We start from the raw sequence: 26,272 nt of genomic DNA on the forward strand, positions 1-26,272 counted from the left end.
ATATTAATATTTTAGTAGCTTTGAATAATTTTATGCATTTTTCTCTTACAATTCCAAGACCATTTCATTTGACAGGTTACTAGTTTTCTTATTTTGCCATTTAAAATTAGCAGTATGAAAATTCTTATATTTCATCAATAGTCTTAACAAGAGATTGAAAATCATTTTCATTCATATTTAGTATAAGAACAGCCCTCTTGTTACCCTCTAATTGAAAAATGAACACAAGTAGCTTCTTTGATTTGAATATGGTACATCAGAATATGGTACAATGTTCTAAATTATTATGCTTAAACTAGACTGGATTTTTTTTTTCCCCTCCTCTGGTAGGTGTACTGGTCCATTAGCAAATTCTCTTTCAGAGAAAACAAGAGACTCAGTAGAGGAAGCTGATGATGAATACAAGATTCCTTCATCCCATCCTGTTTCCCTGAATTCACAGCCATCTCATTGTCATAATGTAAAAACTCCTCTTAGGTAAGAATGTGGGCAGCTTTTCAATCACCTCACATCTGCATGAGCATTATCATTTCTGGTGTTTATGTTTAACCATTAAATCATATCTGTTGTTTAAGTATCTTTGATTTCTTGCTCAAAACTGCTGCTTCTTATATACTGTTTCCTGTATTACTTTCAGGGAAACTAAAAGATGCAGAGTTTTCATGAATCAGGAAGTCATTTGACTAAATTGGTTGACTAGTAAGTCAATGGGACATGTCGTTGCCTCTCCTAAAAAATGAAACAAATTATACTCTGATAAAACTTTGCTATAGGTTATGTGGTGATTAATTCATGAATAGTCAATAAACTATTTTCAATCCATTTTATCAATTCCAAGTACAAATCTCATGAAGAAAAATTAGTGCTTCGAAACTAAGGTATTATGCCAACCTTCCTTAGAATTTTTCTTCATAATGTAAAGATTAGTATAATTTATATTCATTTCCCTTCTTGATTTGCTACCTACTTTTATTCAGCTCATGACGAAGTTAAAAAACAATATTTCCCTTAACTATTTTTTACAAATCACATTTTATTTTTTTATTTTTCAATTACAGTTGACATTCATTGTTATTTTATATTAGTTTCAAGTGTATAGCATAATGGTTAGATAGTTATGTAATTTACAAAGTGATCCCCTCAATTAGTCTAGTACCCCCCTGGCACTGATACCAAACTATACTACAAATCTGTAGGAATGAAGACAGCATGATACTGGCATAAAAAGAGACACATTGATCACTGGAACAAATAGAGAGCCAGAAATAAATCCCTTAACTGTTTTTTATCAGGTACTTACCTATTTTACTTTTGCTATATCAAATAAGAATATAAAGAATAGTGTTTTCTTCTTGTCAGTGGTTTATTTTCTCTAATGGAGACATCCTTGATCTTTGAAGTGGCATCCTCATTGAGGTATACGAGTTACCAAAAATGGGTGATGTATATTGAAATATTCGTTTGTCTTTAGCTGGAAGGATGATTCTGCATTTATGGAATTAGTAAACTGTAATCTAATAATATTTTTCTGTTTATTTTTTATCAGGCTGACATATGAGTTACTCAATAAGTGAAACCTCAGTTTTAAAACTTGATTTCTAAGCTCCAGTTTACTTTGTATAATAACATCCCTGGAGCTAAGCTGCGAACATAGAGTAGTGCTCACCTACTGCTGGTGGCCCAGCCTTCTGCCTGCCAGTATCTCCTTGTTTGAGAGATAGGTGAGCCATTGAACACTTCAGTCATCTGTGTCCTCTTTACTTAGTGTACCATTTCCTTCTGAGTCAAGTCAATTAATGGAAAGCATTTTATGCATGGAGTGTTCCCTTTTTAAAACCTAAAAACAAACAAACAAACAGTTTTTTAATGCCTTTCTGTGAGTTTTACAGTATTTAATCCAATACTTAAAAAAGAGAAGCAAATCTTTATTTTAATCAGAGATCTGCCTTAATGAATGATCTTGGTTAGAACTATCAACACTCCGCAGAATTATTAACCAGGATTATTAACACTCTACAGTCCAGAGCTTCCTATTTCAAAGCAAGAACCAAAGTATTTCTCGCTAATTCCTGATGTTTAAAATGTTTGTGGCTAAAATATTATCATTGAGAAGACAAATAACTGAGAGGCAATTTGTTACAACAGAAGAACCCAGTGTCCATTACCCTTATCAGAAAAAAAGTTGTCCCTTTACATTAAGTATAAATTGTTATAATTTTCATTTCCTTTGGCTCCTACAAATGTGTAGCAGTTTTTAAAAACTAAAATAAGATGTAATTTTTTGGTCTTCATGGGATCTCATTATTTTTCATTGCTAGAGAAGTGAAGGGTATAATTTAAGTACTTTAAATTTTAATTGTTCTAGCGTATTGGATGAGCTATTTGGTGACATGCCTCCCAAATCTTGAAAATAAATTTGAATTATGACTATCATTATCATCTTTGTACAGCTGTAGAGAAGTAGTAAATGTTGATAATTCCTAAACGTAATCGGGGTGAAATTTTTTATCTAATTTTTTTGAAAACTGATGGATGAAATATCTTATGTTCTCTGTTAAGCACTCTTTAAGCTTAAAAACATTCTTTTCCTCTGTTCCCCCCTCCCTTTGGAATATCAGGGAATTGTCAATATGTGGAAAAAGTTAAACAGTAGATGAATAATTCAATTCAGTTTCAGTAAAAATCCATCATTATTATGAAAATTCAATACATGATAACTATTTTTAAATGAACCATCTCTGGCCCCTTGAAGAGATGTGGCCACCAGAGAGAATGGAAATGAGTTTCAGATGAAGCACTCTCGCAATAACTATTCAAATATCCACTGTCTCCTCCATTATGTATGTACTTCTACTTTGCCCCAAGAATTCAGAGTAAATTGAAGTAAAATATAAACTCTGCTTTCAGTAGCTCTTTGTGAGCAGAATAACTTGGTGAGCAGAGTTCATTGTTACACAGCTATATTCTGAAGACACAATATGCTCTGTACCTTCTCTTCCTGCGGCTGTCTTCCCATTCCCGTTTTATCCATTGTGCTTATAGTATGAGTTCAACAACAAAAATACTTTTTTTGTAAATACACTCCATTATAGACACCTAGATTAAAATATTTGTGTGTACCCAGGGTTTTTGCTAAAGTCATTTTTGTACAGTTGTCAGACGTGCCAGAGTTTTGTTCATGGCAGTGGTGAAATTATACTACAGACTCTAGGTTTTTCAATATGCCTATCAGATTTAAGTGTTATTACTGAACATTTAATAACTCTTTGTCTTTGATAGGCTCCAGTTTATTATAAGAAAGCTTAAATTACAGAAATAAAAATATAATATTAAATACCATCAACAAATAATGAAGTCATTGGGGCTATTATATATTTTTGCCTTCATACATTTTTTTCTTCAGAAACTCGACAGTATTATTGAACTCTTCCAAAATAATATGTTACTTTCACACGTGTTTTAGGATATCAACAATTTTGTGACCCTGTAATTTTTGGTTTCACTTATAAAAGAAAAACTGTCTTCAGTGGGATGCTTACTTCTGCTTTGTAAAAGTATTTGAGTAAGAGTATTTAGGTAATATTATACTTTTTCCAAAAAAAAATATATATTTATTTTCAAACTATATTATATGAGCTGGGTTGCTATTTCCCATCACCGCCACCCCTCCCAAATGCCTTTTAAATGGAAAGTAATTATCCTTATGATTTTTGTTCTATGATCTCTGCTTTAGGTCTTGTGATAATGGTCATTGTATATTGAATGGAACACATGGTACATCTTCAGAGATGAAGAAATCAAACACCCCTGAGTTAGGCATATATGTAAAAGGTATGTATAAACGTATTGTCTTTGTGTTCTACATCTTAATGGTCAGAATTTAAAGGCAAAATTCCATACCATTGTTGTACTGAAAATACATTAAGATTTTGTGTTATCCTCTAGGAGATGTTTTTGATTCAACCTCTGATCCAGTGCCATTACCACCTGCCAGGCCTCCAACTCGGGACAATCCAAAGCATGGTTCTTCACTCAACAGGATGCCCTCTGATTATGATCTTCTCATCCCTCCATTAGGTTGAAACCTTTAAAAAAAATTTCAAACAAGCCACCGTGCCTCTTTCAGTTAATATCTGAATTATAAGAAAGCAGAGTTCAGTGTAATGCAGACTCACTAGGTTAGGGAGTTATCTGAATTAGAATGGATTCTTCAGGTAATGGTGGCTCTCAAGTTTATGTGATGATCATTATTTTATTTAGATGATTGAAGCAATGGCATAAATAGCTGGCCATCAGTCAGGATTTTATTATCTCTTTATGTACTAAATTCAGTCTATAAAAAAAAAAAGAAAGAAAAGAAAACATGAAAACATTGATCATTCCCCCAGGCACTTATGTTCTAGTAGATTTGAAGTGTTCATCTGAGATTTTTATTTAAGTACAATTCTTAATGAATGTGTACTTTTTCTTTTAGCATGAAATGATCCAGTTCTACTTAGCTTAGTCATATTATGAAAAATTATATATTTTACTATAGACTGCTGAGAATAAATTGTCTTATAATCATTGCAGCTACAACACATCCAAGAATCTCATTTTCTTTTTTTCATATTTTAATGAGGAAGTTCAGTCGTGTGTTTGTGTGAGTACACATGTGAAGGTATACACAGGTGTGTGTATATATGTTAAAGTCAGCTGGTGCTGGTGTCTGTGTTTATTTCATCAATTCCAGGTAGGAAGCCCCTCACCCTATTATTAGAGGAAGACAGAACCTCCTTACACTTTAAAGCTCCACAATAACAAGCCGCCTTAATATAACATGATGAAGGTCTATTTATTAGCTTATCTGAATTATTAAGCTATCAGAAATGTGAAATATACCTTTTGTTTTTCTCCACAAACCCCATCAACCAATGTTTCCAATTATGCTATTATAGTGTCTTCTGTTCTCTTGTTCTTTCTGTAGTTCAGTGCTTTATTCTCATCTATGTGAATTATAAGATCCTCCTAACTACCTTCTTTACCTAGTGTTTTTCTCCTTTCTTCTTATATTGTGGTTTTTTGACCTATGACCTAAGTCTTCATGATCTAGATCAGCATTGCCCAATAGAACTTTATATGATGATGTAAGGAACCTATATATCTGCATATGTAACTGTGGAACTTAATTTTAGTGAAATTTAAGCTTCATTACTACATGCGGATGTGACTACCATATTGGATAATGCAGATTAATGTTCTAACCTGTCTTTTTAACTACACCTTCCTCATGTACATCTCATGCTTTATTTATACAATTAACTCTGCTTAGAAGACACTGTCCTCACGTTTGATGAATATTTTTGAGCTCCTGATATTCAGACCTTCCTGTTCTTGATAACACTTTGCCAAATGCCACCTTTGACATTTCTCTTCCCTCTTACAATGAATGGATCTCTCTGTGGGACCTATGAGACTTTCACCGTGAATCATTTGTGAACTTTTCTTAGATTTCATCATGGAATCTAAGCTCCTTGGGTCAGGGCCTTATGATTTTGATCTTCACATTACCCATGTGCCTAGCATGGTGCCTGACATGTAAGGGCTGAAAAGGGATTTGAATGAATAAGATAATGTAGCATATAGCTAAGGAAAGTTTGGAATGATAACGGAGTTCCTTCTATACCTTCAAATATTTTAAGTTAGAAAAATATTTATGATCATAGAGAAAATATTTTCAATATTTTTTGCAAGGCAAGCTGGATCAGTGGTGTTACCATTATCTTTACACTTTCATGTTTAAGTCAGTAAATTTAAATACGTATGAATTTTATTACTGGAACATGTAGGTGTTTATACACTTTCATTCACAAAGTATTTGAAATTGCTTACAAAAATACATACCCTGCAACTTTATTTTTAATATAAGGGAAAGTATGAGTAGAAAAGTAAGATGTGGTAGGGGAAAAATAAACATACAAGCATGCCACAGTGTTGTTACTAACTCTGGGAAATATGCAAATTTAAGTAACAAAAGGTAGTTCTATATTTAACTGTTCCTCTTTAGAGACATCTTGTAAGTAGGAAAACATTCTTCTCCTATAGGTGCGTTTTCTGTATATTTTGACAATGAAATATTTGGAGCATTAGCTTTAATGAATTAAAATCCAGCAGAGTAAACTTTAAAAGATAATCTATCTGTGACATTAAAATTTTTGTGCATGGTATGATTTTCTAATTAGAAACCGTGAACTCTTATTGTCATACAAAGAATCGTTTAAGGTTACAGGTGAATAATAAGCTGTTTCATAACTTGCAATGCTGTTTAATAGAAAAACCTGGGAGATAGAAAAAGTTTGCACGCACACGTGTGTTTGTGTGTCTGTACTGCTGCTCTCCAAACACTCCCACAAAATAATTAACTCCCATTATCAAAGTCGGTGGATGGCTGAATAAACACTGCAGGTGAAGTTCTTTATAAGCAGCAAGAAAAAATCAATCTTTGCTTTGGCCAGATACTGTGTTTCGACTAATTAAATTCTGCTGTTGATACCAACCTTTCTTTAAATGCAGGTGAAGATGCTTTTGATGCCCTTCCCCCATCCCTTCCACCTCCCCCACCTCCTGCGAGGCATAGTCTCATCGAACATTCAAAACCTCCTGGCTCCGGTAGCCGGCCATCCTCAGGACAGGACCTTTTCCTTCTTCCTTCAGGTAGGAGAGAAAAGCCAAGGCAAACTTTTCATGTAAAGCAGAACTATTTCTAAGATTTAACTGTCAAATACATATTAGTGTATATGGGTTTCTATCTCCCGAGCAGTAAAAACCCTGCATGGGGAAAAGAACACTTGCGTATGTTTCTCGGTTGGTTTAATGCCAAAAGATTACAAAAATGGCAAAAGCAATAAGAAATCATAGAATTTATGAACACCCGCTGTAGAGATCATGCAGTCCAAATGACACCCTCATGTTACAAAGATGTCCCATAGAAGCAGAAAGGCTCCGTGATTGGGCTAATAGCAATAGGGACAAAATTTAGACTGTCTCCCCCAATACTGAATGCAGCAGTTATTTTTTCTAATAAGTTTTTAAATTTTACTACATATTATTAAGGTCATGATTTTGTTCAAAAACAATATTTTGATAAATTTTTTTGTTATGACATTGAAAGATAAGTTTATCTGCATTTTATTTTGTTACTATTTTAATGTCTCAGTATATCTACTCAAATTATTGGTCTTCAAGGAAACATTAATACATACTTATTTTTTTTTAACTCAAGTGGAAAGAAAAATAGGGACTTCATGAACCATCCACTGCATTAGTCAAAATTATCAGGAAAAAAAATTCAGTTATATATTAACTGTTAAACACTATCCTGTTGGTGATACTGTGATCTGTGCTCTGAAAGTTTGCCTCCTCCATTTGGATTGGTTAAACATAGGGTAAAGGTTTTCTTTCTCAACAATTGCTTTACATTTCTATATGAGATGAATCATGAAAAGGCCTTTAAAGAGTGCAGTTTATCCTTTGGCCATGCATATGTTTTCCCTGAGACATGTGCAGCTATCATTCATTTTTCTGTTTTTTCCCACTCGGTTTGATAATTTAGAAAGTTGGAGGCGATATGTGGGTAAGACACAAATTATAGACACATACATTGGAATATACAGCTTCAGTTTCTACAAGTAGTTTATTTTCCAGAAATAATTTTGAGTTTAATTTTCATCAGTAAATATTGAATCATCCCTAGTATCGCCCACTCTGTTAGATACCTCCCTGCCCTCATGGAGCAAATTCACTGGATGTTGTCACTCAGCGGGCAAGGGTCCTAACGCCTCAAATCCAAGCAGAAAGCATGGATAGCTTTTAGGCGCTTATTTATATAGCTACATTTTGCTCTCTTTTTCACTTAATAATTTTTCCAATTTTTGTTTATATACATAAATTTTAACATTTAGAACAAATGAATTACTCTAAATTTTAGTTAATTTTACCTTTCCTAAGGCTAACTTCTGGATAGCTTCTGGCCAGATTGCTACAGTGTGCCTGTCACCTTTTATAAATGTGACTTAAGGCCCATTAATGTAGTGCCTGTTTTTAAAATTAAGGTTCCCAGGACCTGGAAGAAAACATTTTACACAAAGACATACTTTCACCTCTTTTTATCAAAAGAATTAATTTTAAAATGTTGTATTTATCATAATTTTATTCGTTGTGCTTTATCTAAAAATCTTCATGAAAATGCTCTCGATTACTTTAAAAGATTACTTCAAAATGAAAATTCCTCTTTTTATTAAATGAAACAAAGTTGTCTAAATTGTTATATTTCACATATAGGTTTGATTGTTTTGATTTTGCTTGGCTGTCAGGAGCACAGCAGCAGTTGGCTTTAACTATGGTATTGAGTCCAGCAGTGTCATTTGAACCTACTGACTCTTTCTTGACCTCCTTTGATACGTGGAAGCATTCTAATGCCACTCCAAATAATGTTGGCATCCCTTGATCATAAATACTTCTAAAAAAAAAAAATGCAACTTTTCCTTTTCCAACCTTTCATAGCATTAACATGACAAATGTCCAGTCTGTTGTTAGCTCCTTTGTGAGTTCCATTGAGAAAACTCTTTTTGTTCAATTTTAAACCATATGTATTAGCTCTCCTCTTTTCCAAAAAAAGTATTTTAACTTTTACATCATACAGAACTGAAGATTTCTTTCTCTCATTTTATGAGGTATTTAATATGTTCTACTGTCTAAATAAGTGTAACAGAAGATTCATAACAGAGACTCTTCACCCTAAGAATTGAATTTCATGAACGAATACTCTATAAATGCTAAAGGAATGTTTAATTCAATAGTTGTAGAATTGTACAGCGTAAAAAAAAAAAAGTTGGATTTTCTCATGATATTGTATTAAATACCTAATCAAACTTACCTCTTTATCCCAGCATTCCATGTCCTGCACACTTAAGTCAGGTCCACCTTTCTGACCTTCTGACCCAATGACTGCTCGCAGTAGCTACTCTAAACCACAGAGTCCTGTGTTTCTACAAAGGAGCCTCAGGGCTCCTGTAGGATCAAAGCAGGGAAGTGAAGCAGGAGCATAGCTCTGATGCTGCTTTTATCTACTTTCTATTTTAGGCCTTCATGTAAGATCTCTTTTGGCAAAATAGTAATGCCCACTGCTGTACATGAGTCATCTACTCTGCACAGGCTAGTCATATCCTTAAAAAATCCCCTGAAGAGTCTTCAAAAAAAAGCAGTACACTTTTCTTTCTCTTAACCCAGAGCTACTGCTAGCATATATGTGCTTTTGTCTAAATTACAAAAATGTTATTAACAAATATCACCATAATAAAAATAAATTAATTACACAGCAAGGCACTTCCTTTGTGCTGGTGGATTGAAATGGGCACCCCTCCTCCATTCTGTGCCAGGACCAGTGTTCAAGGAAAAGCCAAGGCTGTATTTAGGTCTGCTCATTCCCGTAACCGCATGTCTTTGTGCACGGCACAATATAGAGAGTCTCTGGCAGCACTTACTAAACCTTTCTTTTACAATGCTTATAACCTAGAATCTCTTTTGAAGCCTTTATCCAATCTTAAAGCCACAATTCAACTCTAAAGGCTAGCAAAATTGACTTTTAGAGATAAAATGAAAGTTTCCCACTTGGATCCAGAAATGTAACTACATAAATAAAATACAAAGAAAATCTGCATCATTAGCAATAGTATTGAAAAGGATTTAGGGGGTTTGTTGACTGTGACCTTTATAAAGCACTATGATGATGTGGCTCCCAAAGGAGCTTATGCTATTTGAAGGCTGCACTCAGTTCAAATCAGAGGAGCGAGGTGAGGTCCTCCCCAGTGCTCAGGGGTGTGGAGACTACAGTGTTAAGGTGTTGAAGGATTGATGGGCTAGAGCAGTGATTCTGTGGTCTTCAGAGCAGCAGCATCAGCATCACCTGGGGATTTGTTTAAAATGCAAATTTGTAGGATCCACAGAAGACTTACTAAATCAGGAACTCTGGGAGAAGAACCCAGCAATCTGTGTTTTCATAAGCCTTTGGATGATTCTGGTGCATGCTTAATTTTAAAAATCACTGAGCTGGGATATCCCTAGAGGCATGCAGCCAAGATAGTAAAGGTAACTCAAACTATACCATGTAAACTATAGATGAAAGAAACTAAGGATGTATAACCAAGAAAAGGGAAGATCTTAGCTACATATTAGTGTTGTCTTCAATTACAGTATTTGTGAAAGAAGGAATAGTCTTCTTCCATTTCTCTTCAGAAGGCAGAAATAAGACCAACGGGAAGAATTATTAAGAATGAAAATTCCATTCATCATGAGAAGCAGCTTTCTAAATTATTAATAATTCTTGTATCTCAGAGAGGTAGAGAGCTCTGTGACACTAAAGGATTTAATAAGTGGCCAGATTGCTACAGAGTGGGCATTTATGAATGTGAGTTAAAGAGTCAGGGCAGCTGAGAGGGAGGAATTTTGTTCCACCTAAATAGCTCTTCCAACCACTTATAGCAATTAGATCCTACATTGTTATTCTTTTAAATTTTTTGGAAAAACCGATAATTTTCCAGATGGTTTTCGGATGACCCCAGATGAAATATACCATTGTTTTAACTGTTCCGTTTTATTTGCCTCTTTTTCTATACTGGAGTAAAAATTTGGAAGTGTTTTAGATAGTGGAAAGAAATTTTTTAGAAAACCTCCAGAATGCTTTCTTCTAGAGATTTGATAGGTTTTCTTTCTACAGAGCATAATTTTGATCAATGAATGTTTTCCCACTGCTTTCTTTTTCTATTTAAATTTTTTTCAATTACAGTTAACATTAGTTTCGGCATACAACATAGTGATTAGACATATACATAATTTACAAAGTGATCACCCCGATAAATCTAGTCCCCATCCGACACCATATGTAGTTATTAACAATATTATTTACTATATCCTCTATGCTGTACTTTACATCCCTGTGACTGTATTTATAATCGGCAAGCTGTCCTTCTGAATCCCTTCACTTTTTTTTCACCCAGCCCCTTACTCTGCCTCCCATCAAGCAACTATGAATTTGTTCTCAATGACTTTGTTAGTTTGTTTTTTAGATTCCACATATATGTGAAATTACATAGTATGAGTCTTTCTCTGTATGATTTGTTTCACTTAGCATAATACTCTCTAGGTCCATCCACATTTTCACAAATGGCAAGATTTCATTCTTTATGTCTGACTAATATTCTATTGTGTATATATACTACATCTTTATGGACACATAGGTTGATCCCATATCTTGACTGTTGTAAATAATGATGCAATGAACATAAGGGTGCTTGTTTCTTTTTGAATTGGTGTTTTGGATATCTTCGGATAAATACCAAGAAGTGGGATTGCTAGGTCTTATGGTAGTTATATTTTTAAATCTTTGAGAAACCTCCATTATATTGTTTTCCATAGTGGCTGCACCAATTTGCAATCCCACCAGTAGTGCACGAGGGTTCCCTTTCCTCCATATCCTCACCAACACTTGTTTGTTGTTTTATTTATTATAGCCATTCCGACCGGTGTAAGGTGACAGATCATTGTGGTTTTCATTGGCATTTCCCAAAGACTAGTGACACTGAGCATCTTTTCATATCTATTGGCCATCGGTATGTCTTCTTGAGAGAAATGTCTATTCAGATTTTCTGCCCCTTTGTTTGTTCTTTTGGCATTAACTTGTTCAAGTTCCTTATATACTTAGGATTAGCCCCTTATTGGATGTTTCATTGGCAAATAAATATCTTCTCTTGTTCAGTAGGTTGTATTTACTTTTTGTTAATGGTTTTCTTCACTGTGCAGAAACTTTTTAGTTTAATGAACTCATATTGTTTGTTTATTATTTCCCTTGCCTGAGTACTAAGAGCAATGCCAAAGGGTTTATTGCCTATGTTTTCTTCTAGGAGTTTTATGATTTCAGGTCTTACATTTCAATCTTTAATCCATTTGGAGTGTATTCTTATATATGGTGTAAGAAATTGATCCAGTTTCATTCTTTTTTGTATATCTGTCCAGTTTTCCCAACACCATTTATGCTAAAGAGACTGTCTTTACCCTGTTGTACATTCTTGCCTTCTTTATCATAGATTAATTGACTGTAAAGATGTGGGTTTATTTCTTGGTTCTTCTGTTATACTGATCTGTGTGTCTGTTTTTATGCTAGTGTCATGCTGTTTTGATTACTGTAGCCTTATAATATAGTTTGATATCAAGGAATGTGATACCACCAACTTTGTTTTTCTTTCTCCAAATCGCTTTGGCTATTTGGGGTCTTTTGTGGTTTCATATAAATTTTAAGACTATTTGTTCTAGTTCTGTGAAAAATGCCATTGGTATTATGATAGCAGTTGCACTGAGTTGATAGATTCCTTTGGGTGGTATGAACATTTAATAATGTTTTGTCTTCCTACCCACAAGCATGGTATATGCTTCCATTTCTTTGTATCTTCTTCATGCCTGATAGTTGTCTGAGAACAAGACTTTTACCTCCTCAGTTAAATTTTTTCCTGGATATTTTATTCTTTGTAATGCAGTTAATTTCTCTTTCTGAAGTTCATCATTGGTATATAAAAATGTAACCAACTTCCGAATATTAATTTTGTATCTTGCTACTTTACTAAATTCATTTGTTCTAATTGTTTTTTTATGGCATCTTTAGGGTTCTCTATATAGAGTATCATGTTGCCTGCAAATAATGGCTATTTTACTTCCTCCTTTCCAATTGGAATGCCGTTTATATCTTCTTGTCTAATCGCTGTGGCTAGGACTTACAATACTATGTCGAATAAAAGTAGTGAAAGTGGCCACACCTACCTTGCTCCTGATCTTAACGAAAATGCTTTTAGCTTTTCGCTGTCGAATACAAATATTGTTGTGAGTTTGTCATAGATGGCCTTTCTTATGTTGAGGTATGTTCCTTCTGTACTCACTCTTCTGAGAGTTTTTGTCATGGATTTGTCAAATGCTTGTTCTGCCTCTATCGATATGATCTCATGAAATTTATTCTTCATTTTATGTGGTATATCACGTTAATTAATTTGCAGATATTAAAAGCACTTTGCATCCCTTGCATGAATCCCACTTGATTATGGTGTGTGCTATTTTTAATGTATTTCCGAATTATATTTTCTGATGTTTTGTTTAGGATTATTTTTCAACTCCTTTCATCAGTTAGGAACATTGGCCAATGATTTTCTTTTTTTTTATTTTGTTTCTTTGTTTTTTAGTGTCTGGTTTTGATATCAGGGTAATGCTGGCCTTGTAAAATGAGTTTGGGAGCCTTCCCTCCTCTTCCATTTTTTTTTTGAATAATTTGAGTAGAATAGGTATTAATTCTTCATTAAATGGTAAAATTCACGTGTGAAGCCATCTGGTCCAGGGCTTTTGTTGAAAGTTTGATTATTGATTTGATTCCATTAGTAGTTACTGGTCTGTTCAAATTTTCTGTGCTTTCCTGATTTAGCCTTGGAAGATGGTATGTTTCTACAAATTTATCCATTTTAACTGATTTGTAGTATTTTCTTAGAATATATTTCTATGGCGTCAGTTGTCACTTCTCCCCCTTTCATTTATGACTGATTTATTGAGCCCTCTCTTGATCAGTCTGGCTAAGGTTTATCAGTTTTGTTTATCTTTTCAAAAAAAAAAAAAACAGCTCTTGGTTTCACTGGGCTTTTCAACTTGTGTTTAGACTTTTTCATTTATTTCTACTCTGATTACTATTTTTATTTCCTCCCTTCAATTCACTTTGGGCTTTGTTTATTCTTTTTCTAGTTCCTCTGGGTGTAAGGTTAGATTGTTTGAGATTTGTTTCTTGAGGTAGGCCTGTATTGCTATAAATTTCTCTCTAAGTAGAACTGCTTTGCATGTGTTCTATAGATTTGGGGTCATTGGTTTCATTTTCATTTGTCTCCAGAGGTTTCTTTCGATTTCTTCCTTGATCTCGTTATTAACCCATTGTTTAGTAGCATGTTATTTATCCTCTACATGTCTCTATTTTTCAGTTTTTTTATTTTACTGAGACTTGTTTTGTGGCCTAATATCTGGTCTATCCTGGAAAAGGTTCTCTGTGCACTTGAACAGAATGTATATTCTGCTGCTTGGGGGTGAAATGTCCTAAAAATACTATGTAAGTCCTAGTCTAATGTGTCATTCAAGGTCACTGTTTCGTTGTCGATTTTCTGTCTGGATAATCTATCCATTGATGTCAATGGAGTATTAAAGTCCTCTATTGTTACTTTACTACTGACAATCCCTTCCTTATAGCCATCAATATTTGCTTTACATACTTATATACTTTATATACTTATATATCCTCTGGTTGGATCGATCCCTTTATCATTATGAAATGCCCTATTTTGTCTTTTGTTATAGCTATTGTTTTAAATTGTTTTATCTAAGCATTGCTACCCTAGGTTTTTGTTCATTTCCATTCATATGAAATATCTTTTTTTTTTTTTATCCCTTTACCTTCAATCTATGTGTCTTTTGATCTGAAGTGGGTCCTTTGTAGGAAGCACATATACAGGTCTTGTTATTGTGTTGATTCAGCCACCCTCTGTCTTTTGGAATATTTAGTCCATTTACATTTAAAATAATTATTGATAGTTATGTTGTTATTGCTATTCTGTTTTCTGATCATTGTTGTATTTCTTTGTTCTTATTCTCTTGCTCTCTTCTCTTGTATGTTGAATTTCTTATTGTCATGTGTGTAATCCTTTCTCTTTAATTCTTGTGTATCTCTTGCAGATTTTTGGTTTGTGGTTACCATGTGCTTCATATATACTAAGCTATGGTTGTAGCAGTTTAAGTTACTTTCTTAAGTTTGAACACATTCTGAAGACACTACTATTTTCACTCACCTCCCTATTTTATTATTTTTTACTTTTTGGTGTGTTTATGCGTATCAGTTTATTAATATAATTACACATAATCTTCCTACTTTGACCCTTTAACTTTTTTGCTACATTTATAGTTAGTTGATCCACTACTTTTTCTAAGTTTGCCTTTATCAGTGTGAATTTTTTTCTTTCCTCTATTATTTATATATATTTTTCCTTTCCACTGAGTGATGTCTCCTTAACATTTCTTGTAATATGATTTTAGTGATGATGAACTTCTTTAGCTTTGTCTAGCCTAAGAAACTCTTTCTCATTCCTTCAGTTCTTAATGATAGCCTTGCTGGGTAGAGCAATGTTGTTTGTAGGTCTTTGACATTCATCACTTTGAATATTTCATGCCATTCCCTCTGACCTACAAAGTTCCTCTTGAGAAATTAGCTGGCAGTCTTATGGGAGCTCTTTGTAACTAACTGCTTTTCTCTTGCTATTTTTAAAATTCTTTTTGTCTTTAACTTATGGCATTTTAATTATGACATGTCTTGTTGTGGGCCTCTTTGGGTTCATCTTGTTTGGGACTCTGTTCTTCCTGGATTTGTGTGTCTATTTCCCTTGCTAATATAGGGAAGTTTTTTATCATTATTTCTTCAAGTAGTTTATAAATCTCTTTCTCTTTTCTTATGGGATTCCTATAATGCAAATGTTGTTATGGTGGATGTTGTCCTAGATGTCCCTTAAACTATCCTCATTTTTTACAACTTTTTCTGTTTGCTGTTCCAACTGAGTGTTTTCCATTACCTTGTCTTCCAGTTGGTATATTCAGTCTTCTGCTTCATTTAATCATGCTGATTCCCTCTATTGTATTCATTTCAATTATTGTATTCTTAATTTCTGACTCATTCTTCATGCCTTTTTTTTTTTCATATCTGTTCGTTGAAGTTCTAAGTTCATCTGTTCTTCACCCAAGTTCATTGAGCATCATTATAACCAGTGTTTTGAACTCTGCATCTGGTAGATTGCTTGTCTCCATTTTGTTCTTTTTCTTTCATTTAGAATATATTTGTCTCCTTATTTTGCCTGACTCCCTATATTTTTTCTTTCTATATATTAGGTAGATTTGCTGTATCTCCCTGTCTTTACAGAATGGCCTTATATAGTAGATGTTCTGTGGGACCCAGTGGTGCAGTGTCCCTGGTCATCTGAGCTAGGTGCTCCGGGTATGTCCCTTGTGTGGGTAGTGTGTGCTTTTCTGTTGTAGTTAGACCTTAATTGCTCTTAGTATGTCAGTGGGTGGGTCTGACCCTCAGGCTACGAGCGCTGGCTGTAACTACAGCGGACACTGTTGTGCAGGGGCAATCCCATGGAGCAGCAGTCACTTTAGTGGGTCTCTAGTACAGCCAAGTCTGCCCTTTAGGCGTGTCATTTGTGAAGCTAGCCATGAGGTATGTTGGCTCTAGGGCCTCTTGGGAAGGGCTCCAGTGCAGGTCAAGGTCAGGCACTCTGTTTTTGCCCGGCTTGGGGCCATCTGGTAGGAGCTACAAATGATCTGTGATTGGTTGCCACTTGTGCGGGGCTTGGAAGTGTTTGGAAGAGGCTTGGGACTCTTTGATGGGCATCACAATATGAGTTTAGGCCAGCTGTCACTTATGCCACGTTTGTGACTTCTTAGTTGAAGCTATGTTCCAAGCCAGGACTGGCCACTGCTTATACCAAGCTCGGGGGGCTAACTGATTGAGTTACAATGGAAGTTGAGACTGGTTGCTGCTTGTGCCAGGCTCGTACAGGGCATAGCAAGGCTAGCCACTGTTTATTTGGGGTTAGTGGACCTCAGCACAAGCGGAGGAAGGCTGACTGTGTGAAGGAGGTATTGTAGGAGGTTTGGCTGGGCATGCAAGTTGGATGGGACAGGGCCTCAGGGAAAAAAAAAACTAGAGTAAACAGTGATATCCAGGTTAACAGAGCTTAGACTTGGCATCCATCTGTGCAGGGCTGCCTGGGTGGAGGGGGCATTCAATAAAGGAACAATGGCATCTGACAACACTTTTGACTCTGGAGAAAGCTGTCTTGATCCCTGCACATCTAGCCCTCTCTCTGACGGCCAGTTAATTTAGCTTCTCTTATATGTCTTTAGTGCTTTTCAAGATGTTGCCTCTGCACTAGAGCCCAGAGCAAGTCAATCTGTGCTTAGGGCCTTTAAGATGTGTAGCAACTAGTTCTCCAGCAGTCTTCCCTCTCACTTGGGTATAATCACACTGGTTTTCACAGCCAGATGTTATTGGGACTTCTCTTCTTGGCACTGGACCTCTGGTCTGCGACTGGGACCCCATGCTCCTCAGAGGGATATTCCACAGCTGAGATGTCCCTCCTGATTCTTAGTCACCACACTGTGAGTGTGCAGTCTGCCCTTCCTACCAGCCTCGACATGGCTGCTTTTTATATCCCGAGTTGTGGGACTTCTGTTCAGCTAGTTATATAATTTTGTTGTAAAGGTGATGTGGTCAGGGGAGGAGGCCAGAACAGTGTTAACCTGCTTTTCCATCTTGACCAGAAGTCTATCCCACTTCTTTTATAGTTAGCAAACCTTTTTTTTCCCATCTTTCCTTAGTTTTTTATAAGCTCTAAAATAACTATTAAATATTCAGTTTAGCATTACATACTGTAAATCACAAGCAGTGGTACTTTGCTTTTTAGAATAAATTAATTCCATCGTGTTTATTCATTCATTCATTTCTCAAACATTTATTGCTATATCAGTGGTAATAAATGCATGGGCTATGATATTTTCAATTTGTATGCTTCAGTACTAAGTGTGGATATTAAATTTTACTGTAATTAGTTTTTGAGGAATTTATTTTTAAAAACTATTGATTTTCAAGTTTTCTTCATGAGGAGACAGTTGGTAATTATTGTTCTCTCTGTGGTAATTTTGTTGTATATTTTTTTCCCACTGAAGCATGAATGCTTCCAACTTTACAACTTGATATAAAAGCCCAGTTTACCTAATACCTGACTAGTAGCAAACTTAGCATGAATCAAGACAGAACATGACAGTGAGAATTAATATTTTTGTTATTTATGATAATATTTTTAGTGTACCTAGTGACTTTTTAACTGAAATAGTTTATCGGAAAAATATTATACAACCAGTTTATTTATGACTGCAGTGTATCTAGAATCTAGTGTTTAGCTTTAAAATAGATGATTAAAAACAGCATATCTGACAAGCCTATAAATTACCTCAAAGGAAATTTAAAAAGTATATGTGTTATAAAAGATAATCCTTCCTCCAATCTGTTATCTCAGTGATGTTTTAGAATGCACAAGAACTGAAAGTAAATTTTATTGAATATTTAAATCCTTGGAAAATTTCTAAATTTATGCAGACATCACCATATTTGGTTCCTTTGGTTGCTCTTCCAAATCAAAAATTAACATTTGTTGCATAGAATTTTTCAGCAAAATTAATGAGGCTGACATTGACTCTTCAAATATTGAAAGCTCAAAATCTAAGACTCATTTTAATCTTGACATAAATGAAAGCAAGTAACCTTGCTTAGGTCAAAAAGTCTCCAGCAAAGCCAGAGATAATCATTATACTCAAATGGAGGGTGGGAAATACTGATTTTATCTCTTACCTTACATTATCTAGTCAAAAATTAGTATAAATCAGCATGCATTTTCTTTTTAAATAATCAAACTTAAGTTATTTTAAGTTTGTCATTAAAACTTGACTTCTTTAATATTTACAGTTTTAGCCTATGTTAGCAATTCATATTTCATGGATTTATCAGTGAAGTTTATAGATTTGATTTTAAATTTATGAAAAGTCTGGGTCTGGGTTTACTTTTTGTAGTTAAAAGTAAATATTTATGAAATACAGGCTGTTTTCCAGGCATGTTCTTGCTACTGTGTTTGTGTTAGGAGATAAAATTCAAACAGGATGAGTAAGATAAGGTTCCTGCCCTCAAAAAAACTTACAGCACCTTTGGAGATCCTGGCAGACATAAAAGTAATATGAGAGAGGAGACTGAGATGAAAGTGGTGACTAAATAAATTTTTAGGGAACCAAAGATTGTAGAGGCAATATTCATCTACTCAAAAAAGGAATCAGTTCTAGGGCTTTAAACCCATGTACTAATAATTTTAAACCATTTTAGTTTATAGTCCTACCAATTTAATACAAGGGGCTAAAAAAAAATCACATTTTACTGTATGTTCAAGCTTTAATAGAAGTTTTTAAAAATGAATTTACTATTCAATGAGCCAGTAAACAACAATGATTTTTAACAGAATGCCTGATGTGGTATTTTAAAAAGCACCTTCTATGTACAGATTTCATATACACGAATTCATTTTATCCTCATAAATCCCAAATGTGAGGCCCATTTTACAGATTTTTTGCCTACTTAGTAAGATTCATTTGAAATACAGGCAAAATTAAAAACTTTTCAACAGTTTCTATTCATTGTATAGGACAGAAAATAAAAATTAGAAGCAGTTTCATCAATTTTAAAATTAAATAAGAACTGAAAAATATAAAATTAGTATTATCTAGGAATAAATGAGAAGAGCATATTCGAGTAAGTGATAAATAGAAAATATACAGCCAGATTAAAAAATGGTTTCAATCAGTCACAAAATTAATTTTCAAATATTGATCTTTATAGAGAACTTCTAGAAGTTTTTCCTTCATTCAACTGGTAGAGACAATCTTTCTAATTTGAAAATTACCTTTACTTTTAAGATCCTTTTTTTGATCCAGCAAGTGGCCAAGTTCCTTTGCCTCCTGCAAGGAGATTACCAGGTGAAAACGTCAAATCCAACAGAACATCACAAGACTATGATCAGCTGCCTTCATCATCAGGTGAGTTGGCTAATAGTAATATATTCGTCTAGTGCTTTGGGAGTACCTTTTTATTTATTATGTAATTTAATGAGCACTGCCAGACTAAGGAAGTATTTTTATCACCTTTGCAAATTGCTTATAAAGCTTATATTATGAGAAGAATGCCTACAAAATTGCCTCAAGAAAAAGAAAAAAAATCAAGCCTTAATATTTTCTTTGATCAGTCAGGAAAGTATGTTCTAATTCAAAATTTATTCATCCTCTAAATTGTTTTGCCTGACAAGATGTGAAAAGGGAGAAATCCCTATGTACGTTGTAATGCCACATTCTTTTTTTTTTTCCATTAAAGGAAGAAATCTCTTTAGAATTAATTAATATTAGCACCAAGCTCTTTAATTTTCATAGCTTATTTAGGGGTGTCATGCAATGCTCCACTGCCACTCATTAAGTAGAAAGATAGATATACAAGTAGTAGTTATAACCATTAATAATGAAATGCTGCTTTGTTTCTTCAGCAGGCCTTCTCCAACCACCATATCTAAAATAGCTCCCCTTCTTGTACTTTATTCTCTTTACAGCATGTATCACTGCCTGAAATTTCATTTATTTGCTTGATTGATGTCTTATCTCCTCTGCTAGAGTTTTAATGCTTTGAAGAGTATTCTTTGGCTCACTACTGTGTCCGCACATATATCTTGGATGAGTAGATGTATAGAAAGGTCACTGATGTCTGTTACGCTGAACACACATTTTTTGAGCAGTAGGAACAATATTTTCTCATAATTATATATTTTCCTATGTAGATTTTTTCCTATTTCAAGATTTTATTTTTAAGCTAAAACCTCAGTTCACAGAGGATTTGTTAGTAGTGATAACCATGTATTTTGTAACTTCTGAATCAAAATAACTAATAAGCTGTTTTGAGAATTATCAAGACAGTAGTTCTCATATACTTGATGACATGTGTGGGAGATGATGAAATTCCTCTAATAGTTTTCTAATACTTTCTCAGGAAAGCATAGAAAATTTTAGCAGACTTTTCAAATTTTGATTCATGCTCTTGCCAGTTTACTTCTAGTCTTTATAAGATTTCAAATATCCATGGGTAGCCATTGAAACACTGACGTTTATGTCAAAAATGAGAAACAATATCTGACAGCTTCTATATAAATGAAGGAAGCAAATCCATTAAGGAGATGTTACAACTTTGAGGAGAGTACCATGACTTATTTAGAATATCATCAACTCTGGATTAAAAGAAACATTTAATGTTAAGCTATGGGAAGAATTGTGACCAAAATACTCGATTTCCACAGCCGCTTTACAGTTTACTCCATGACAAGTAGGTGTTGTAGGACCCAGAGGAGCACTGTTCACATACATGATTTGAAGTGGTAGAAATTCGGATTAGCATTACACTAGAAATATCCAAATAGACATTTACCAGAAGCCAAAACTGGCTCTTACCTGAATGATAAAATAATCCTGATTATTACTCCGAGAGCTTCAGCTAGCTATATCATCAAATGTTTCAACACACTTACAGAACTCTTTACAAACATAGTCAAGTCATAAAAGATACTTTTTCCAACAAAATATTTGCCTACATGCAGCGCCCAGGGCTTCTGCTGCCAAGCTATCCACTCATTTATTTCACACCAGCAGAAGGGCTGGGCTTGCCTTCTGGATTAAGTCTTCCCGTCAAAACCTTGAGACTGGATACTATGTCCCTTTAAGATTCTAATAGCTGTAATTTTGCAGTAATGTGTTTTTATTAAGGCCTTTTTCAAATGAGCATTGAGGATTCTGATATAATTGCTGTACCTTATAAATTCAGTTTTTCCTTATGATCTAAATGACTGATAGTGACTTGTTTATGTATAAGCTTTCTATGAAAAGACTATTTCTAAAGGTTTTCAAAATATTTTCCTTACCCTCTAATCTAAAAAGGATGTGAGTGTATATGTGTGTGTGTATATATATATCTACAAAGAGCTTTCTAAAAGTTTAATTTTTAGATGTAACAATTGATATATGATATGAATATGTCATGAGAATCAGAAATAAGTGGATTAATCAGCCTGTTCAATTTACATATACCTGTATATGGGGCAGCCATTTTTTGCTAATCTTATTTCTTCATGTGAGTATATAATTGACATAGTGTTTGTGTTTATTACTACCTATGTTTGAGTTGTTTACATATTTTACAGTTTGAAACCATTCTTTAAAAACCCAGGGAATCCAGCTTACAGTAGAATAACAGTCATAATGGTTACGTGTGTGTGCTCATGCTGATGAAGTGCAGTATCAGCTCTGGAGATTATTCAAACTTAGTGTTTAGAAGGCAGTTCAAGGTAACTCTTGAAAATAATACTACAATTTCAGCATATAACTAGTATTAAATGTTTGTAACCGATAAAAAGATCTTACTGCCAAATATACCAACAAAATAAAGGAAATCTCATAATAAAAGCAGTTAATTCCAATACTACTTGTCCTTTACTAGCATGAAGAAAAAGTAATTGAATTTTATATTATGAACAAATATTCTCATTATCTAAAGATCTCAATTGAAAATCATGGCTTTACTTCACACAAGGGTTAGAATTGTGTAGTCATTAGTGATAAGATGTTTTTGTGTTTCAACAAAGGAACTTTTTCAATGTTATAGTTTTCACAGTTCGAATACCTGAAATGTTTTTCCTTACCACAGAACCTGATCTTTTTTCTTGTAAATCTAATATTAATGCTCTTTAATAACCATTAAAATAATTGTATGTTATAACCTGTCTTAACTATCATAATTATTTTCCAGAGTATGTAAAGATTTTACTTGTAATTTAGAGTCTCGATGTCTATTTCAAGTTGTCACTGAGTTACTAAATAAATTCAGAGATTATGTCTCAGATTGTATTAAGTAATTATTTTTAAAATTTGGTAAGCTCCTACAATAGGCCAAATGTTAAGTATTTTAAATATATAGATTACATATAGATAATTTAATATATATAGAATTTATATAGCATATGTATCATATTTTACATAAATATATTGGGAAGGTTATATAAATACAATTATATATAAAATATAAATAAATGTAAATTTACTATATATTATAGCTATAGACATAATTTTATTCCTCACAACTAATTTGAAGTACTATTTCAATTTATGAAAGAAAGTAAGACATTACAAAGTGTAGTAATTACCCAAGGTCTTCACAGCTAGTAAATATCAGTGTGGTAGGATTTAAATTAGTTCACCACTAAACTATGCATATTTTTATTTTCATTAGCAAATTATGTCATTACCTCACCAATACCTAAGCCAAAATTTTTTAAAAATTGCACATGCAGATGAACTCAGTGAGAACCTTGAGACAGAAACCATATAAAAGAACATGTCAGAAATGAATACAAAAACTGAAATGAGTACACAGAAGGGAATTAACAGCAGGTCAGCTGAAGCAGAGGAATGACTCAGCCATTTGGAAAAGGTAGCAGAAAACAGCCAATCAGAACAGCAAAAAGGAAAAAAAAAATGAGGATAGTTTAAGGGACCTCTGGGACAACAGTTATACCAGCATTCACATCTATGGGTACCAGGAGAGGAGAGCACGGGATTGAAAATCTATTTGAAGAGAAAGACCAACAAAGAATCCCAAACAAGATAAAGCCAAAGAGGCCCACAACAAGATGTATCATAATTAAAATGCCAAAGATTAACCTTTTGTTCTGTTTCCCTTGAGAATACTCTCAAGCAGTACTTGTGGCTGCAGCATTTACCCTGAGATAACTCGCAGATCACAGTCCGAACCTTACACCCAAAGTTTGCCATGAAATATCTTGCTTTTATTATTTTCACACAGCTCTAGTATATTGATAGCCTTTGGAAACAAATGACAGCATTTTTGTTTTTAGTAGTTCAATCACTGAAAATGTCAAATCCTGGGAAATGTAGCATTCCTACGTATGATATTAAATAAAAGCTGGCCATGAGCTGCATTTTTTTTACCTAAACGGGAGGAAAAAAGATTAAAAACAAGTAATCTCAAAAGGGAGAGAGAGAAGAGCAATTACTTATGTATAAGGAACTCCCATAAAACTATCAGCTGTTCTTTCGAAAGAAAGTTTTCAGGCAAGAAGTGAATTTCACAAAATATCCAAAGTATGAAAGGACTACAACGAAAACTACTCTACCAAGCAAGGCTGTCATTTAGAATCAAAAAATAAAAAGTTTCCCAGACAAGGAAAAGCTAAAGGTTCGTTACAACGAAAACAGTTTTACAAGAAGTGTTAAAGGGCATTCTTTAAGTAGAAAAAGTCAAAAGTATGAATGAGATACTATAGGATAGAAAAAATTATAACTGACAAATTCTCACCTAGTAAAAGCAATGGATCAACCACCTATAAAGGTAGTACAAAGGTTAAATGACAGAAGTAGGAAGATAGTGTAGAATGACAACAGTAAATTAAGGATTATACACAAACACACAAAAGTAAAAATTGATAAAACAAACATGGAAGGTGTAAAATGACAGTATTTTTAGAGTGTGTTGAAGCTTAAGCAACCATCAATTTAAAACAAACTGCTATAACTATAGCTTGGTAAATATGATGCACATGGTACCCACAAACCAAAAATCTGCAAGAGATACACAAGAAATAAAGAGAAAGTATTACAAATATGACACTAAGACACTCATCAGTATATTAGAGAGAAAGAGAATAAGAAACAGATAAGACTACACAAATGATCAGAAACAATAACTACATATCCATTATTATTCAAATCAAAAGACGAATCAGTAAAATAACAAGACCTGTACATGTGCTGCTTACAAGGGACCCACTTCCGATCAAGATACAAAGTAAAGGGATGGGAAAAAGATATTTCATGCAAGTGGAAATAAAAAACTGGGGTAGCAATACATATATCAGAGAAAACAGACTTTAAAACAATGGCTGTAACAAGAGACAAAGTAGGGCATTTCATAATGATAAAGGGATCAAACCAACAAGAGGATATAACCCAACTCAGGAGTACCTAAGTATATAAAGCAAATGTTGACAGGCATGAGAGGGATAGACAGCAATACAATAATAGTAGGGGACTCTTAACACCCCATTGACATCAATGGATAGATTATCCAGACAGAAAATCAACAAGAAAACAGTGGCCTTGAATGACATATTAGAACAGAGGACTTACTTGGTATTTTTCAGACATTTTACCCCAAAGCAGCAGAATATACATTCTTTTTAATTGCACATAGAACCTTTTCCAGGGTAGACCACATGTTAGGCCACAAAACAAGTCCCAATAAATTTAAGAAGACTGAAATTTTATTAGGCATTTTCTATAATTAAAATGCTATAAAACTAGAAAATTACAAGAAAAAAAACTGAAAAACACAGACACGTAGAGGATGAATAACATGCTTCTAAACAATGATGGGGTTAACAACGAGATCAAGGAAGAAATCAAAAGATACCTGGAGAAAAATGAAAATGAAAACACAATGACCCCAAATGTCTAGAACACACCCAAAGCAGTTCTATTAAAAGAGAAATTTATAGCAATATAGGCCTATCTCAAAAAAAAAAAAAAAAGACAAATCTCAAACAATCTCACCTTACACCTAAAAAAAACTAGAAAAATAAAGCCTAAAGTGAGTTGAAGGGAGGAAATAATAAAGATTAGAGTGGAAATAAATGAAAAAGCAAAAAAAAAAAAAAAGAAGAAAAGTCAAAAGCCCAGTTAACCCAAGAGTTGGTTCTTTGAAAAGAATAACAAAGCTTAGATAAACCTGAGTTAGCTAGACTCATCAAGAGGGCCCAATAAATAAATCATAAATGAAAGGGAGAGAAGTGACAACTGACACCACAAAAATATAAAGGATTCTAAGAAAATACTACAAAACATTATATACCAACAAATTGGACAATCTAGAATAAATGGATAAATTCGCAGAAACATATCATCTTCCAAGGCTAAATCAGGAAAACACAAAATCCAAACAGACCAGTAACTAATGGAATCGAATCAGTAATCAAAAAACTCAACAAACAAAAGCCCTGAATCAAACGGCTTCACAGATGAATTTTACCATTCAATGAAGAATATCTATCCTTCAAAAACTAGTCAAAAAAATCTGAAGAGGAGGGAATGCTCTCAAACTCATTTTATGAAGCCAGCATTATGCTTAAAAAAAAATTACAGGCTAATATCTCTGATGAACATCGATGTAGAAATAATTAACAAAATATTAGCAAACTAATATCCAGCCAACGTTAAAAAGTTTATACACCATGATGGAGTGAGATTTATATCAGACATGCAAGACTGGTGTAATATTTGCCAATTAATTAAAGTGATACACCATGTAAACAAAATGAAGCATAAAAACCATATGCTATCAGTAGATACTGAAAAAGCATTTGACACAATCCAACATTCCTTCATGATAAAAGCTCTCAGGAAAGTGGGGATAAAGGGAACATACCTTAACATAATAAAGTCTGTGTATACAAACCCAGAGCTAATATTATAC

General features: G+C 33.8%; 1 protein-coding gene across 9 annotated transcripts in view; it reads left to right on the forward strand.

Annotated features, from left to right (window-relative positions):
- The window catches only part of CBLB (Cbl proto-oncogene B), a 200,431-nt gene that overhangs the window by 163,414 nt on the left and 10,745 nt on the right, over positions 1-26,272 (forward strand). For 8 of the 9 annotated variants that reach the window (XM_016151503.2, XM_016151498.2, XM_016151501.2 and 5 more), the window contains 5 exons: positions 331-477; positions 3,734-3,831; positions 3,946-4,077; positions 6,553-6,693; positions 19,615-19,734. In XM_016151503.2, coding sequence (XP_016006989.2) covers positions 331-477; positions 3,734-3,831; positions 3,946-4,077; positions 6,553-6,693; positions 19,615-19,734 — 638 coding nt within the window. The remainder of the gene's footprint in view (positions 1-330; positions 478-3,733; positions 3,832-3,945; positions 4,078-6,552; positions 6,694-19,614; positions 19,735-26,272) is intronic. The other variant, XM_016151504.2, reaches the window with a different exon arrangement.

This window comes from Rousettus aegyptiacus, unplaced genomic scaffold (assembly GCF_014176215.1).
Source record: "Rousettus aegyptiacus isolate mRouAeg1 unplaced genomic scaffold, mRouAeg1.p scaffold_m13_p_4, whole genome shotgun sequence".
Classification (NCBI taxonomy): domain Eukaryota; kingdom Metazoa; phylum Chordata; class Mammalia; order Chiroptera; family Pteropodidae; genus Rousettus; species Rousettus aegyptiacus.